This window comes from Pristiophorus japonicus, chromosome 6 (assembly GCF_044704955.1).
Source record: "Pristiophorus japonicus isolate sPriJap1 chromosome 6, sPriJap1.hap1, whole genome shotgun sequence".
NCBI lineage: Eukaryota > Metazoa > Chordata > Chondrichthyes > Pristiophoridae > Pristiophorus > Pristiophorus japonicus.
Genome location: NC_091982.1, coordinates 48,865,202 through 48,881,634, shown reverse-complemented (window position 1 = coordinate 48,881,634; position 16,433 = coordinate 48,865,202). Strand labels below are relative to the sequence as shown.

Sequence of the window (16,433 nt, the reverse complement as noted above, 5' to 3'; positions counted from 1 at the left end):
AGAACCGGAGCAGTGTGCCAAACATTTCGTAATTTAAGTCACTTGAATGAAAAAGGATATACGTTACAGTGTTAAAATGCTGCAGTGCTTGAAGCTTAATATCATCTAAATGAATTGGTCCCTGTTCTAGATTGATTTCCACGTATGAGGTAGAACCAAGGAAAATTTCATAAACGCAGTTCAACCCGACTCAGGAATGGGTGGATTGTACTTATAGACCGAATATAGTGATGCATTACACACTCCTCAAACTCAGAGGCGTTACTTTAGACGTAATTGGATCCACAGATTTTTCCAGTTTCAAGTTAACAATGTTGAGCCAATATGAGCGATTCGAATAGAAATACTACGACTCCAATTAAATACTGGTTGATATTTTCATTGCATGCAATATTTATCAGCATAACATTTCTGAAGGAGCTGCGCTTTCTAATTAAAGGTAGTGTTTCAACAGCTAGAGTCCAAGCCCCGCTCTGATTGTTTATTTCCACACAATGCACTCGTGCAGCCTGCAACAGCCTACGGGGACAAGACCGAAGTAGGTCAGCACAGCCTGCAATTTGCACGAAAAGATCCCATTTAGACAGCCTTCTGGGGAAAAGCAGATCGGCACTGAACTGACAGTATAAGTGACACATAACAAACAGCCGTAAGTTGTCCCCGGCACCGGCACATCTTTTTATTTATCCTGGTAATCCGCGGCGAGCCCATCCTCCCATCTATCATCCACCTAATGTGTACCAGCATCTTCTATGCGTTCCCTTTCCCAGTGACAATCAGCTTTAAGCTGCCATTAGCCAAAAAAGCTAAATACCATCCATGGCTTTGTCAGGCTACATTTTATATTCACTCCATTTTAACACAGAAGATCATGTTGAATGCGTTTAGTGTAAGCCATCAGTGCTCGGCCGCCTCCCTCCTTATTGTCTGACCGAATTACTCGAATTCTTCGCTGCCCAGTTTAAACCTTGAACGATTTATGGCAGATGTGATACTTGTTAGCCTAACAGAAGGGCACGGATAACACAAACCCTTCAGGACTTGGAGTTCTTTTATCAGGTGGAAAGGCCACACAGCTGTTGGTTGCAACTTGCCTTTTGCTCCAGCACTTGTCTTGCTGACTTTCTCAGCCAACACTTCCAGCATCCCCCAGCCCACTCGCTTTACTGGCGGGCGGGGTAAAGGTCTGCTTTCCCCCAGTTGCACAGTGAGCAGGCTCAGCAGAGTCAATGAAGATGCCCAGATGTACTCTGGCGAATGCCCCCTCAAAGAGGATGGGGTAAAAAGACTTGGATTTATAAAGCGCTTTTCACAACCACCAGATGTCCCAAAGCGCTTTACAGCCAATTAAGTACTTTTGGAGTGTAATCACTGTTTGTAATGTGGGAAACGCGGCAGCCAAATTTCGCACAGCAAGCTCCCACAAACAGCAATGCGATAATGACCACATAATCTGTTTTTTTGTTATGTCGATTGAGGGGATAAATATTGGCCAGGACACTGGGGATAACTTCACTCCTCTTCTTCAAAATAGTACCATGGGATCTTTTACGTCCACATGAGAGAGCAGACTGAGCCTTTGTTTGACGTCTCATCCGAAAGACAGAACCTCCGACAGTAGAGCGCGCCCTCAGCACTGCTCTGGAGTGTCAGCCTAGATTTATTTGCTCAAGTCCCTGGAGTGGGACGTGATCCCACAACCTTCTGACTCAGAGGCGAGAGTGCTGCCCACGGAGCCATAGCGGACACTCTAAGTGTTGAGGCTCATCTAGAACTCGGCCTCTCCGCAAGCCAGACAATTTATTATCCCTGTATCCTCCTGTAAGAAAGAGGAGGTAATGTCTTTGTTAAATTTACATTTATAAAACAGGACTTGGAAATGGAAGCGAATCTGGAATTGCGAAGTCTTGTAGCGAAGGACTAGTAGATTCTTTAAACAGGTTGGGATTTGGAATGCCACGGGTTTATTTTTACAATAGTTTAACTTCCAACTGCAAATCAGTCAGTTCCACCCAACTAAGGTTTACATGAGCATGGCTGTAACCTGCATGCAAATTACTTCAAAGAAATTGACCTTTGAAAGATTTAGCAGATTATCTGCCTCCTTGACATCTGATCTCTTTGTACCCATTTCTAACTTGGAAGGAGGGTTTGCAGAATGTAATTCAAAACTCATGCCTTTGAGGATCCATTCATTTTTTTGGTTAAAGAAAAGATCAAGGTGGGTTTTTTTTGTAAATCAACCAATGCTGAAATAATGGAGTCATGAAAAGGGATTTCATAGTTCTACTGCAGCACTTTAACACTACATTTTAAATGCTTTGACATTTTTCACTTTAGCAATGAGCCTTAGCTTCGATTTGAATGTGGAAAGCCAGTTATTTAACATAGTAGGAAGGGCTTTTGTTTGAAAAACATTGCAATACCTTTATTACAACATTTAAACATGTTTTTCCCCCTCCGCGCCAGACTGGCCCACATGTGACAGTAAAATGTGAGGAAACTACAGGGACATATCAAGCTGCAGTAACGGGCTCGATGCAGCTGAAGCAACAAACAATGTGGAAGGGCAATTTGGGTTTATTAGAACCTTATGCTGCTCTCGCTGCTGTAGTCCTGCTAGTTTGGACATGGAACAAGTGACTATTAGCCTGCTGCATGCACTACCAAATTGCTAGGTTAGATTTCGGTTTCCAAGGACCTTTTTTGCCACAAACATTACAGAAGTCGGTAAATTAAAAACTTCTGCTGGGCTGATTTTCATTAAGACAATTTTTCCTCCCTAACTGGAATCAGACGGCCATGCATAATCCATAAATCAACTGGAACAGGTGAATTTTCAATTTAGACATCTACGCTTTCCCAATACCTTTTTTATGTGATCTTGGAAGGGAGGGGGAGGGATGCAGGAAAAGAGAATAAAAATGTTTGGTCCGTCAGATAAATTACAGCACGCCAGTATTCTCAGCCAATTGTACCGTGGAATCTGGGAAACTGGAGGACTTTTATCAAAAATAATCCCAGCTGTATTTAAAGTTGCTACGCAGTTATTTTTCCCCTTTTAAATGGATATTGTTAACTGATTGAACTCCTAGTCAGTCCCACAAAAAAAATCCTTCTGTGAAAGGACATGATTCAAAATGAGGCTGCCCCAAGTTCTATTGGCAAGTTCAGCAGGGATGTGAATTCCTGACCACTGATTGCTTTTCCTTAAGGAGACTTGCTTCAGATTAAGCACTGATGCAGGTATAGATGAAATTGCACTTGGCACAGCTGGCAGAGTCTTGTACATATCTCATGCCTTAAACTGCGGGCAGAACGCAGGTCAACTAACACCTTTTTAACAACTATTGTAACCAATAAAAAAATCACAAAGTAGAAGGCCCCAAAAAAAGGCAATCTTCCGATGCTGATTAAATCCTGACTCTTGGGACTTCCGTCGTCAACATGATCTGGGTGAAAATTGGACTGAAATGCGATTTTAACGTTGCTTCAACTAGATGAATCTAATGGGGCCAAGGTGAAAAGTTCTACAAAAAAACCTGAACCGACAAAGAGAAAGCCAAAATGCTCCGACCAAGGGTCTATACCTGACGTGTTGATCTGAATTTGTCAGATGCTGCTAGACCTGCTGTGTATACCCAGTATTTTCAATTTTAGAGATGGAAGCAACATTTGAAGACTACAAGGCTCACCCCGTCTTACACACACAGTTTCATCTAGGGCAAAGAAAATTCGTTCTTAACCTTTGGCACACGGTACATCTTCCAATGTGACATCTCCTGTTACTTAATCAGCAGAACTACCGAGGGTCATTCTCAACTAATTATCTTCAAGGAAAACTAGTGCTCTGAACACACAGCGTGCGTATGGCTGTAATTCAATTAGCAGGCTGTTAATAGAGATATGGTACCAGTAATAGGTTCGAGATAAGTATAGTAACAGCGTTTGACCTAGAACTATGTCTGGTAGGGAATGCATGTACAAATGAGAGAAATAAAACAATCAACGCCAGAAATAATCCTTGCTTGCTTCCCCCTTTTTGTTTGGAGGCTAACTTTTTAAATTTCTTGGGAATGCGCTGATCTGCTGTTAGGAATGGTTCCAAAGTTTAAAAAAAATTACATCAACAATCTAGTCACCTCTAATGCTTGAATGCAGACAAATCTTGATCAGCAAACTTTGGGGAAATCACGTGAAAAAGATGGGCAGCAGTGCAGGATGCTGCATTGGAACAATGTTCTCACAACTGGTCACTTGCAGACCAAGATGCGACCGAGCACGCTGCAGTCTGCCAAACGGTAGCCAGAGTTAAATTAGAAGAATTTCAAAGTTCTTCCTACAGCTTCTTGCGATGCAACATCGATGCAAAACTGAGCTTTAATAGCACAAGAAGTGAAAAGTTGGGTCAAAGATTAGCAAAGGGTGTCAGGGCAGAAGGTTTGCAAATTCAATTTTCGGGCTTGAAAGCCAGAAATAACCTTCAGGACCATGTAGATGTGTTCTGTCCTTAAGTGATTGATTCAAAGCTGGTGTTCGAAGCCAGAAGCATAAAACAAGAATTCGGTGCCTGGCAAACTGCATTAGTCTGTGATTCTGCTACCTTCAAAAAAACATCCTGCACTTCGGCGGTGTTACCAAGGTTACCTTTGAGTGACAGGAGAACCGGTTTATTATGGTGATCCATAGTAACCAGTCCTTCTTCATTGATCATTTCTCTTCCTAGCAAGTGACATATGGCTTTGTCTACGCGTGCTCTCTGCATTGTATCTGTTCCTAGAAACACCTATCTATTCTACTCAGATCAAGCTATCTTGTAATTATACCCATTAAACATGATTATTCATTCAAAATTTAAGAATTACCATTGAACTTAAAATAATAATGGTTAAACTAGACAAATGGGTGGCAATATGTTTTTTATTTCTCTGTCTGAGACATTTTAATCTTTACCTCTCTCTGTTACATAAAATCCCCCAAAAGCCTGAATTGCCAATATTCTGGAGATATAATGGTGTAAACTAGAAACATTCAGGAGAAGAACACCAAAACTGGTCTGGCTCTAGATACAAATTTGACAAAATGCAGAGGACTAGAATGATGGTTGGTGTCATACTAATTCATAATAAATCACAAGGATACAGGCCTGCCTTTGGTGGGCAGATTGTTCTCAGTACGTCTTCTGTATTATACACAGAAAAACGAGCCAGCCACAAGTATTCATAGAATTACATAGAATGTACAGCACAGAAACAGGCCATTCAGCCCAACTGATCCATGTCGGGGTTTGTGCTGCACATGAGCCACCTTCCATCCCTCTTTATCTAACACCAGCAACATATCCCTCTATTCCTTTCTCCCTCATGTGCTTATCTAGTTTCCCCTTACATGTATCTATGCTATTTGCCTCAACCACTCCTTGTGGTAGTGAATTCCACATTCTCACCAGTCTCTGGGTAAAGACCTTTCTGCTGAATTCCCTATTGGATTTATTAGTGACTATCTGATATTGATGGCCCCTAGTTTTGGTCTCCACAAAGTTGGTATAGGTTGTGGTGCAGAACAAAATAGATTGCAAATTTGTAAATTGTATTTTAGCTTTCCCTTCATTACAAGGAAGGGCCAATTGAAATGAATGTGGCAACAAATCCCCACCTCAATCAGTGTATACCGAATTAAACTATTTCACTGTAACTCTTTGTAACTAAACAGTGAGCAAAATCTCTACACAAGTCAAGCTTTACTCATGAAAAGGGTTGCATTTCAATCTGTTTTGCTCCACCGCTGCCTTGAAATGGTTTCCTAACTCATTTTTCTTATCACCATTTTCAGAATATTTCTGAGTATCAGTTCTCAAGTTCAGAAGCTCTGCATACTGATGTTCACATCCAACCCCTGGGAAAAAAACCATTTTTGATTCAATTTACAGAAAAACAACTGACTGTCACGGGCCTATAAACAACAACATGACATTAACAGCAGTGCTGTAATCTCTTATCTGTCTAGACGCGTATAAAATATCTTGAACTTGGTGACAAATACCCCCTTTTACATGCCACATCTAATTTAGTTCAGAGTATTGACACCAACTGAATTTAATCTCAGACACTCTTCAAGTAGCAACTTGCTCCCAAAGCAGAACATAAGATGGAGGGCATCATATTACTGTCTGACAATGTACTTTATTGTACAGGGGTACAGGAGGAAAATATTCTGTACCCAGTTATGGCACCCGGAATACAAAAAAAAATACACAACCTTGCCATGCATTAGTTCCATTCCCAGCATCTCTGGACATTCCAATTCAAGTCTTCTTCCAATCAGCCAGACTGTAAGTAAAGCATCAAGTGATAATGAGGTACCTCGCTGATGGGGTGGAATGGACTCCTTGAGCTTCCCGTCGCTACATGGTGACCATGCCAGAGCCCAGAAATATCTGCAGTTGTGCATCTAAGTTCTTTGCCAGAATAAAGGGGCCAGCTTTTGTTTTAAACCTAAAAGCTCTTTGGTTACAACTCAATGTATAAAAGATTTACATTTATATAGTGACTTTCATGACCACCAGACGTCCCAAAGTGCTCTACAACCAATAAAGTACTTTTTGAAGTTTAGTCACTGTTGCAATGTAGGAAACACGGCAGCCAATTGGCGCATAACAAGCTCCCACAAACAGCAATGTAATAATGATCAGATAATCTATTTTAGTGATATTGTTTGAGGACACGAGAGAGAACTTCTGAGCTCTTTTTTGAAATAGTGCCATCGGATCTTTTACATCCACTTGGGAGGATGGACCAGGCATCAGTTTAACATCTCGTCGGAAAGATGGTACCTCTGACAGTGCAGCACTGGAGTGTCAGTCTAGATTACGTGCTCACATCTCTGGAGTGGGATGGCAACCTTCTGACTTAGAGATGAGTTCTACCAACAGATCTACAGCTTACACCTATACGTTACATTCATACAATCTACATCGTACAGTATACAATTTAGAAAGTTAAGGGGTGACTTGATCGAAGTTTTCAAGATATTGAGGGGAACAGATAGGGTAGATAGAGAGAAACTATTTCCGCTGGTTGGGGAGTTGAGGACTAAGGAGCATAGTCTAAAAATTAGAGTCAGATCTTTCAGGAGTGAAATTAGGAAACACTTCTACACACAAAGGGTGGTTGAAGTTTGGAACTCTTCCGCAAATGGCAATTGATGCCAGATCAATTGTTAATTTTATATCGGAGATTAATAGCTTTTTGTTAACCAAAGGTGTTAAGGGATATGGGGCAAAGGCAGGTATATGGAGTTAGATCACAGATGAATGGTGGAATATACTCAAGGGGCTTAATGGCCTCTTCCTGTTCCTGTGCATGGTACATTGTGGTAGCGAGTGAAGTTTAGTGGATTGTAAAAGTGCCCGAGAGACTAATTCCAGGCAGTGCCAGTGATGTGAGTGTATATTGCTGTGTTTTGCCACTCTATATAAGTAACCAGTGGATTTGAGTGTCCGGCCAGAGCTGTTACAATGAGCCTATTTGTTTGCTACATGCCCTGTATATGTGTGTTTGTATGCATGGGGTAGTATTGTCAACATGCTGACCAAACGCCTGGCAGTGGGCCAGGAACTAGAAGAACATCCAGGACAACAACAACAACTTGCATTTATATAGCACCTTTAGCATAGGAAAACATCCCAAGGCGCTTCACAGGAGTGCAATCAGACAAAATGTGAGGCAGAATAAATCTCAATGGAAGTAAAGTAAGAAGCAGCAGCACAGAATCTGGAGTGCCACACTCGAGTGGTGCAAGATTGTTCCCTGGTGCACTTGAATACAGGTGAAAGTTTAGCGCAAATCTGGGCAACACCCAAAGGGAGGAGAATGAAGTCAACACATTGGGACATTGGAGCTAATTGGCAGCTTTTTGGCCCAAACATGAGAGTGTTCCTTTAACTACACAGACAGCACACATTCTGGTTCCTGTTTAACAGTGCTAAGCGGTAGGTGAAACTTCACAAACGACTTTCCTTAGACCGAGTGTCGTGTTACAGTTAGCACTGACCCATGAAAGGAGGCAGGATCAGTTAAAGTCATCGTGGATATTATTTAGTCCAAAAAAAACAGACAGTGCCCGTTCATATCAGAGCCCAGAGAGAGCGATAATCTACTGTAATGGGGGAGCTCAAGACACACAAACAAGGGGAAATATTGACACTGCAAAGCCAGTCTATTTGTTGATTTTCGCTAAGCAACGGTAGAAACATACTTCCGCCTAATGCATTTGGAAGGTCAGTGACGTTTTCAACCCACACAGCTCTGCAATCGCTTTGCACGTCAGCAGGAAAACATTACATATATTTTTTTTTCAAAAAAAGAAAAAGTAATGCTTCCTAAATTGGAGTTGTGTGTTCAGTCCACCGTTGCTTCCCACGCATACTTCCAGAGGCAGGGCCCCACATACCCGAGGTTCAGTAAATATTTGTTCGCACCGAGCCTGCTGCCGCCCTTCTTGGTCTTCAGATGCTCCTTTTACTGGGAGAAAGCAGCTGGTCACAGCCAGGTTCAAGGCCATGGAGTCTCCTCGCCATGTCTGGCCCCACATGCTGCAGTTGGCTGCTTAGTGCCTTAGTTGGCGCGATGCAGGAGTGGGAGCAGGGAGCGGGTGTAGGAAACAGGGAGGGTGTAGGAGCCGGGAGATGGGGCAGCGAGAGGGAGAGGGAGCAGAGAGAGAAGGAGAGGGGGCAGGGAGGGGGAAAGGGGGCAGGGAGAGGGAAACGGGGCAGGGAGAGAGGGAGACGGGGCAGAGAGAGAGGGAGACGGGGCAGAGAGAGAGGGAGGGCGAGGGGCAGAGAGGAAGAAAGAGCAGGGAAGAAGCAGAGAGAGAGGAAGCAGAGAGAGAGAAAGAGGGAGGCGGAGGGAGAGGGAGGAGCAGAGAGTGAAGGAGTAGAAAGAGATGGGAGCAGAGAGAGCGGGAGAAGGGGCAGAGAAAGACGGAGCAGAGAGAGAGGGGACTGAGGGAGAGGGAGCAGAGAAAGAAAGGTAGAGACAGAGGGGGGCAGAGAGAGAGAGGGCAGAGAGGCCGGGGGCAGAGAGAGAGGGGGCAGAGAGAGAGGGGGCAGAGAGAGAGAAGGGAGAGAGGGGGCAGAGAGAGAGAGAGGGGGCAGAGAGAGAGAGGGGGCAGAGAGAGATAGGGGGGAAGAGAGAGAGAGGGGGCAAAGAGGGGGGCAGAGAGAGGGGGCAAAGAGGGGGGCAGAGAGAGGGGGCAAAGAGAGAGAGGGGGCAGAGAGAGAGGGGCAGAGAGAGAGAGGGGGCAGAGAGAGAGGGGGGCAGAGAGAGAGAGGGGGGGATGAGAGAGAGAGAGGGAGCAGAGAGAGAGAAAGAGAGAGGGGGCAAAGAGGGGGGCAGAGAGGGGCAAGAGAGAGAGGGGGGCAGAGAGAGAGGGGGGGACACAGAGAGAGGGGGCAGAGAGAGAGGGCAGAGAGAGGGGGGCAGAAAGAGAGAGAGGGGGCAGAAAGAGAGAGAGAGGGACAGAGAGAGAGAGGAGGCAGAGCGAGAGAGGAGGCAGAGAGAGGGGACAGAGAGAGAGAGGGAAACTACCGAGCCGTTCTCTCTTTTAAAAAATACAAAACTATAAGCATCTTTTTATGTATCCTTTCCCCGTTGTGTTTGATGAGGCTGCCTACAATTCACACCACTCAACAGTCAACCACTAGCATTTGCGTAATGCTCACTTAAAAAAAATACAATAGCGTTTGATGCACAAGGGACGATAAACAGGATTATTAGAAACATCAGCATATTCAAGCTGCAGCACCGGTTATGTGAATGTCCATTTCAACTCAGTTTCACAGCCTCCTCCTTACATCTCAGGCAGGGGTTTAAAAACAATCAGCTTACAAATGATTGAAATCATTTTTTTTTGGTAAGTGGAATTAGTTCCTTACAGAGATCTTAGTCCAAGCCTGCGTATGAAAACACATCGGTTGGCAAGGCTAGACAGGAGAAGGGGTGGCTGGGCATGTTTTTAAACACTGTCTGGCTTTTTCTTCTGTTGTTTTATTTTATGGCCCCCGCTCATGTTTGAGTTCATATTCCAATTCCGCGTGGTTTCCTGGAGGGGGCAAGAGGAGCTCGATTGTAAATGTGACGTACATTCAGGGCATTGTCTCATTGCACGGGCAACAGCAAAAACCGCCGTCACATGGCTGAATGAATAAGTAAAAGTGACCCGCTTTCCAACTTCAAATCTCTGACTCAATATTCCGCGGCACCCCTTTCCATCAGCGCGCAGTCTATTTACAAACTTCATTACCATAAACTCGCCCCGCGTTGACACCATTAGCCTCACCACCAGCCGCTTACAAATGTTGCTTGTTTTTACACTGTAACGAGGGGACGGTTTTCTGTCACTTTCCTTTCTCAACCCACAAGTTTCCGAAGATTTCAGCATGAACCCGTTTGTCCCGCGTTGCCCCCCGGATTTCAGCCCTTCTCCCTTGTTTTGTTCAACAACAACAACAACAAAAAAATCAATGCCACATATTGGAATTAAGAACTGATGTAAACCCAGTGGTTTAGCAGGCACTGGCGGTTGTTAAAACATCTCCAACACAGTTCTGCTCTAGTCTAGAAATTGTTCGCGTTTGAGAAATCAAACTGGAGTTAATCCCGTGTTAACCTTGGGTAATGATCCATCAGAACGATCAACCACCTTGCCGTGATCTAACTTCACAACCAAACATTATCTTAACATTTAAAAAAATGTTTTCTAAAACGCCAATTGCGTGCATTCCAGAAATAAAACAAAATTTGCAAAGCGCCGCTGCAGTTTGACAACAAAAACGCAGCCCTTTCGCGTCTGTGTGTGGAAATTTTAAATTAACTACGAGGCTTCATTCCTTTAAAAATACATTTAAATCCTTGTTCATGGCCGGCTGTCCCAGGTAACCTCCCCGCCTCAGACAAGTGCCTGGATGACACCCCACTGATAATGAGAGACAAAGAGGGGCTTGTTACCAGCAGCACAAATCCCGGGACTGGCTCCCTCAAACTCAGCCACCTTCAAAAGAACCCTGGCAAATACACATCCACAAATAACCACTTGCCAATTACCAACTACACACACACACACAGAGGACAACGCAAAAAAAAACAATGTTTATAGAAGCGAGTTTATTGCTAGTTTAAAAAATAAAAATCCTCCTTAATCCCTGTGCAGTCAATGCTAATCCCGGATAAATCAGACTCCAGTTCCTTCCCCTTCTGCTTCACTCTTGAATCGGAAGCTGCTAACAGATTATTAATTACACAGATAAACTAAAAGGTGCCAGACGCCGAGATGGATCACAATAGACAAAAACAGGAAATATATCCACACACACACACACACATCTTTCGCAACATTTGCTGAATGTGACTGGAGAGAGTGCCCCCGGGGGGATGAAGCTGGCGAAACCTACTGAGATTGCACTGCCTTTAAAAAAAAATCAACCATCGCGATTTACAAACGACAAACTTCCCTATTCTGAATTATTGGCAGAACAAACGCTGTTTGTGAAAGGGTTCAGCTTCTTCCAGCCTTTGGAGGTTTTTCAACTAAAACCAGCTACAGATCATGCTTCTCTCTCAGAATCTCTCTCTCAATCTTCGGGTCGACCTTACCAGCAGAAAAGCCCGTGCCGAAGATTTTTTTTTAAAACCCAAGTTGGGATTCGACATACCGAGATGTGCTGCTCCATGCGAGGAGCTTCGACTCGCTGCGAGACGAGCAGCATCTTGCAATAATCGCCCAGTCTTAAAATCCACTTTGAAGAAGAGGAGTAACGGAATATAGCTGCTGCTACTGCCCTCGTCAAGTCTCAGACAAGTTCATTCCGCCCGCGGCTTGTTATGCTGAGCGGGGCAGCTGCTGATAATTCTCTGTCTCCCTTGAATCTTGCCGAGTACATTAACATCAGCCCACAGTTTCCTGGGCAGCGGGCGGAGCTGGCGGTCCGGCTCAGGCTGGATAGGGTAGATCCCGCACAGCGTCAGGGAGGGGAGGGAGGGAGGCACAAGAGATCTCGGAAAAGGGCGATGTGCGCCAATGACTTGCGCAAGCCGCTCTCCCAGAAAGCATTCTGGGCATCGTAGTTCTCGCTGTGACAGGAGCAATGAGACATACTGTGCAATGAATCTAATAAGGAATTTAGCAGAAACGTCTTTACCCAGAAAGTGTTTAGAGTGTGAAATTCGCTGCTGCGTGGAGTGGTTGAGGGTAATGGCATTAATACATTTAGAAAGAAAGGCTTGCATTTATATAGTGCCTTTCACGACCTCAGGATGTCCCAAAGCGCTTTACAGCCAATGAAGCACTTTTGAAACGTAGTCACTGTTGTTGAGGCATGGGCCCTGGGGCAGCACAGGCTCGCCCACACTGCGATATGTGTGCATGCTAGGTCCATGCAGCAGAGCTGGTCTCCGGTCATCTAACATAGAAACATAGAAAATAGGTGCAGGAGCAGGCCATTTGGGCCTTCGAGCCTGCACCGCCATTCAATATGATCATGCAACCTCAGTATCCCACCCCTGCCTTCTCTCCATACCCCCAATCCCTTTAGCCGTAAAGTCCACATCTAACTCCCTTTTGAATATGTCCAACGAACTGGACTCAACAACTTTCTGTGACAGAGGTTCACCACTCTCTGGGTGAAAAAGTTTCTCCTCATCTCGGTCCTATATGGCTTCTCCCTTATCCTTAGACTGTGACCCCTGGTTCTGGACTTCCTCAGCATCGGGAACATTCTACCTGCATCTAACCTGTCCAGTCCTGTCAGAATTTTATAAGTTTCTATGAGATTCCCTCTCATTCTTCTAAATTCCAGTGAGTATAAGCCTAGCCGATCCAGTCTTTCCTCATATGTCAGTCCTGCCACCCGGGAATCAGTCTGGTGAACCTTCGCTGCACTCCCTCAATAGCAAGCATGTCCTTCCTCAGATTAGGAGACCAAAACTGCACCCAATACTCAAGGTGTGGTCTCACCAAGACCCTGTACAACTGCAGTAAGACCTCCCTACTCCTATACTCAAATCCCCGCGCAATGAAGTCCAGCATGCCATTTGCTTTCTTTACTGCCTGCTGTACCTGCATGCCTACCTTCAATGACTGATGTACCATGATACCCAGGTCTCTTTGCACCTCCCCTTTTACTAATCTGTCACATAGAAACATAGAAAATAGGTGCAGGAGTAGGCCATTCGGCTCTTCAAGTTTGCACCACCATTCAATAAGATCATGGCTGATCATTCACCTCAGTACCCCTGATCTGCTTTCTCTCCATACCCCTTGATCCCTTTAGCCGTAAGGGCCATATCCAACTCCCTCTTGAATATATCCAATGAACTGGCATCAATAACTCTCTGCGGTAGGGAATTCCACAGGTTAACAACTCTCTGAGTGAAGAAGTTTCTCCTCATCTCAGTCCTAAATGGCTTACCCCTTATCCTTAGTCTGAGTCCCCTGGTTCTGGACTTCCCCCACATCAGGAACATTCTTCCTGCATCTAACCTGTCCAATCCCGTCAGAATTTTATATGTTTCTATGAGATCCCCTCTCATCCTTCTAAACTCCAGTGAATACAGGCCCAGTCGATCCAGCCTCTCCTCACATGTCAATCCTGCCATCCCGGGAATCAGTCTGGTGAACCTTCGTTGCACTCCCTCAATAGCAAGAACATCCTTCCTCAGATTAGGAGACCAAAACTGAACACAATATTCCAGGTGAGGCCTCACCAAGGCCCTGTACAACTGCAGTAAGACCTCCCTGCTACTATATTCAAATTGCCTAGCTATGAAGGCCAACATACCATTTGCCTTCTTCACCGCCTGCTGTACCTGCATGCCAACTTTCAATGACTGATATATCATGCACCGCCCGTTTTCCTAATCTGCCGCCAATCAGATAATATTCTGCCTGCGTGTTTTTGCCCCCAAAGTTGATAACCTCACATTTATCCACATTATACTGCATCTGCCATGCATTTGCCCACTCACCTAACCTGTCCAAGTCACCCTGCAGCCTCATAGCATCCTCCTCACAGCTCACACCACCACCCAGCTTAGTGTCATCTGCAAACTTGGAGATATTACACTCAATTCCTTCATCTAAATCATTAATGTATATTGTAAATAGCTGGGATCCCAGCACTGAGCCCGGCGGCACCCCACTAGTCACTGCCTGCCATTCTGAAAAGAACCTGTTTATCCCACCTCTCTGCTTCCTGTCTGCCAACCAGTTCTTTATCCATGTCAGTACATTACCCCCCCCCCAATACCATTTACTTTAATTTAGCACATCAATCTCTTGTGTGGAACCTTGTCAACAGCCTTTTGAAAGTCCAAATACACCACATCCACTGGTTCTCCCTTGTCCACTCTACTAGTTACATCCTCAAAAATTCCAGAAGATTTGTCAAGCATGATTTCCCTTTCATAATTTCCATGCTGACTTGGACTGATCCTGTCATTGCTTTCCAAATGCTGCTATTTCATCTTTAATAATTGATTCCAACATTTTCCCCATTACTGATGTCAGGCTAACCGGTCTATAATTACCCGTTTTCTCTCCCTCCTTTTTTAAAAAGTGGTGTCCCTCCAGTCCATAGGAACTGATCCAGAGTCGATAGACTGTTGGCAAATGATCACCAATGCATCCTCTATTTCTAGGGCCACTTCCTTAATACTCTGGGATGCAGACTGTCAGGTCCCGGGGATTTATCGGCTTTCAATCCCATCTATTTTCCTAACACAATTTCCCACCTAATAAGGATTTCCTTCAGTTCCTCCTTCTCACCAGACCCTCAGTCCCCTAGTATTTCTGGAAGGATTTTTGTGTCTTTCTTCGTGAACTAAAGTATTTGTTCAACTGGTCTGCCATTTCTTTGTTCCCCATTATAAATTCACCTGAATCTGACTGCAAGGGACTTACATTTGTCTTCACTAATCTTTTCCTCTTCACATATCTATAGAAGTTTTTGCAGTCAGTTTTTATGTTCCCGGCAAGCTTCTTCTCATACTCTATTCTCCCCCTCCTAATTAAACCCTTTGTCCTCCGCTGCTGAATTCTAAATCTCTCCTAGTCCTCAGGTCTGCTGCTTTTTCTGGCCAATTTATACGCCTCTTCCTTGGATTTAACACTATTCATAATTTCCCTTGTTAGCCACGGTTCAGCCACCTTCCCCGTCTTATTTTTACTCCAGACAGGGATGTACAATTGTTGATCTTTAAATATTTGCCATTGCCTATCCACCATCAACTCTTTGAGTATCATTTCCCAGTCTATTCTAGCCAATTTACCTCTCATACCATCGAAGTTACCTTTCCTTAAGTTCAGGATCCTAGTCTCTGAATTAACTGTGTCACTCTCCATCTTAGTAAAGAATTCTGCCATATTATGGTCACTCTTCCCCAAGGGGCCTCACACAACAAGATTGCTAATTAGTCTTTTCTCATTACACATCACCCAGTCTAGGATGGCCAGCCCTCTAGTTGGTTCCTCGACATATTGGTCTAGAAAACCATCCCTAATACACTCCAGGGAAATCCTCCTCTACCGTATTGCTACCAGTTTGGTTAGCCCAATCTAGATATAGATTAAAGTCACCCATGATAACTGCTGTACCTTTATTGCACGAATCCCTAATTTCTTGTTTGATTCAGATAATAATCTGCCTTCCTGCTTTTGCCACCAAAGTGGATAACCTCACATTTATTCACATTATACTGCATCAGCCATGCATTGGCCTATTCACCTAACCTGTCCAAGTCCCCCTGCAGCCTCTTAGCATCCTCCTCGCAACTTGCAGTGCCACCCAGCTTAGTGTCATCTGCAAACTTGGAGATATTACATTCAATTCCTTCGTCCAAATCATTAATGTATATTGTAAATAGCTGGGGTCCCAGTACTGAACCCTGCGGCACCCCATTAGTCACTGCCTGCCATTCTGAATAGGACCCATTTATTCCCACTCTTTGCTTCCTGTCTGCCAACCAGTTCTCTATCCACGTCAATACATTACCCCCAATATCATGTGCCTTAATTTTGCACACTAATCTCTTGTGTGGGACCTTATCAAAAGCCTTTTGAAAGTCCAAATACACCGCAACCACTGGTTCTCCCTGATCCACTCTACTAGTTACATCCTCAAAAAACTCTAGAAGATTTGTCAAGCATGATTTCCCTTTCATAAATCCTTGCTGACTTGGACCGATCCTTTCACTGCTTTCCAAATGCGCTGCTATTACATCTTTAATAATTGATTCCAGCATTTTCCCCACCACCGATGTCAGGCTAACCGGTCTATAATTACCTGTTTTCTCTCCTTCCTCATTTTTTAAAAAGTGGGGTCACATTAGCTACCCTTAACTAATCCAGAGTCTATGGAATGTTGGAAAATGACCACCAAT

General features: G+C 44.3%; 1 protein-coding gene across 1 annotated transcript in view; it reads right to left on the bottom strand.

Annotated features, from left to right (window-relative positions):
- Positions 1–11,937, bottom strand: part of LOC139265142 (mastermind-like protein 2) — a 127,994-nt gene extending 116,057 nt beyond the window's left edge. Inside the window, exon 1 of the mRNA XM_070882056.1 lies at positions 11,711–11,937. Within this exon, the coding sequence (XP_070738157.1) occupies positions 11,711–11,764 (54 nt within the window). The 5' untranslated portion in view covers positions 11,765–11,937. The remainder of the gene's footprint in view (positions 1–11,710) is intronic.
- Positions 11,938–16,433: the final 4,496 nt, after the last annotated feature.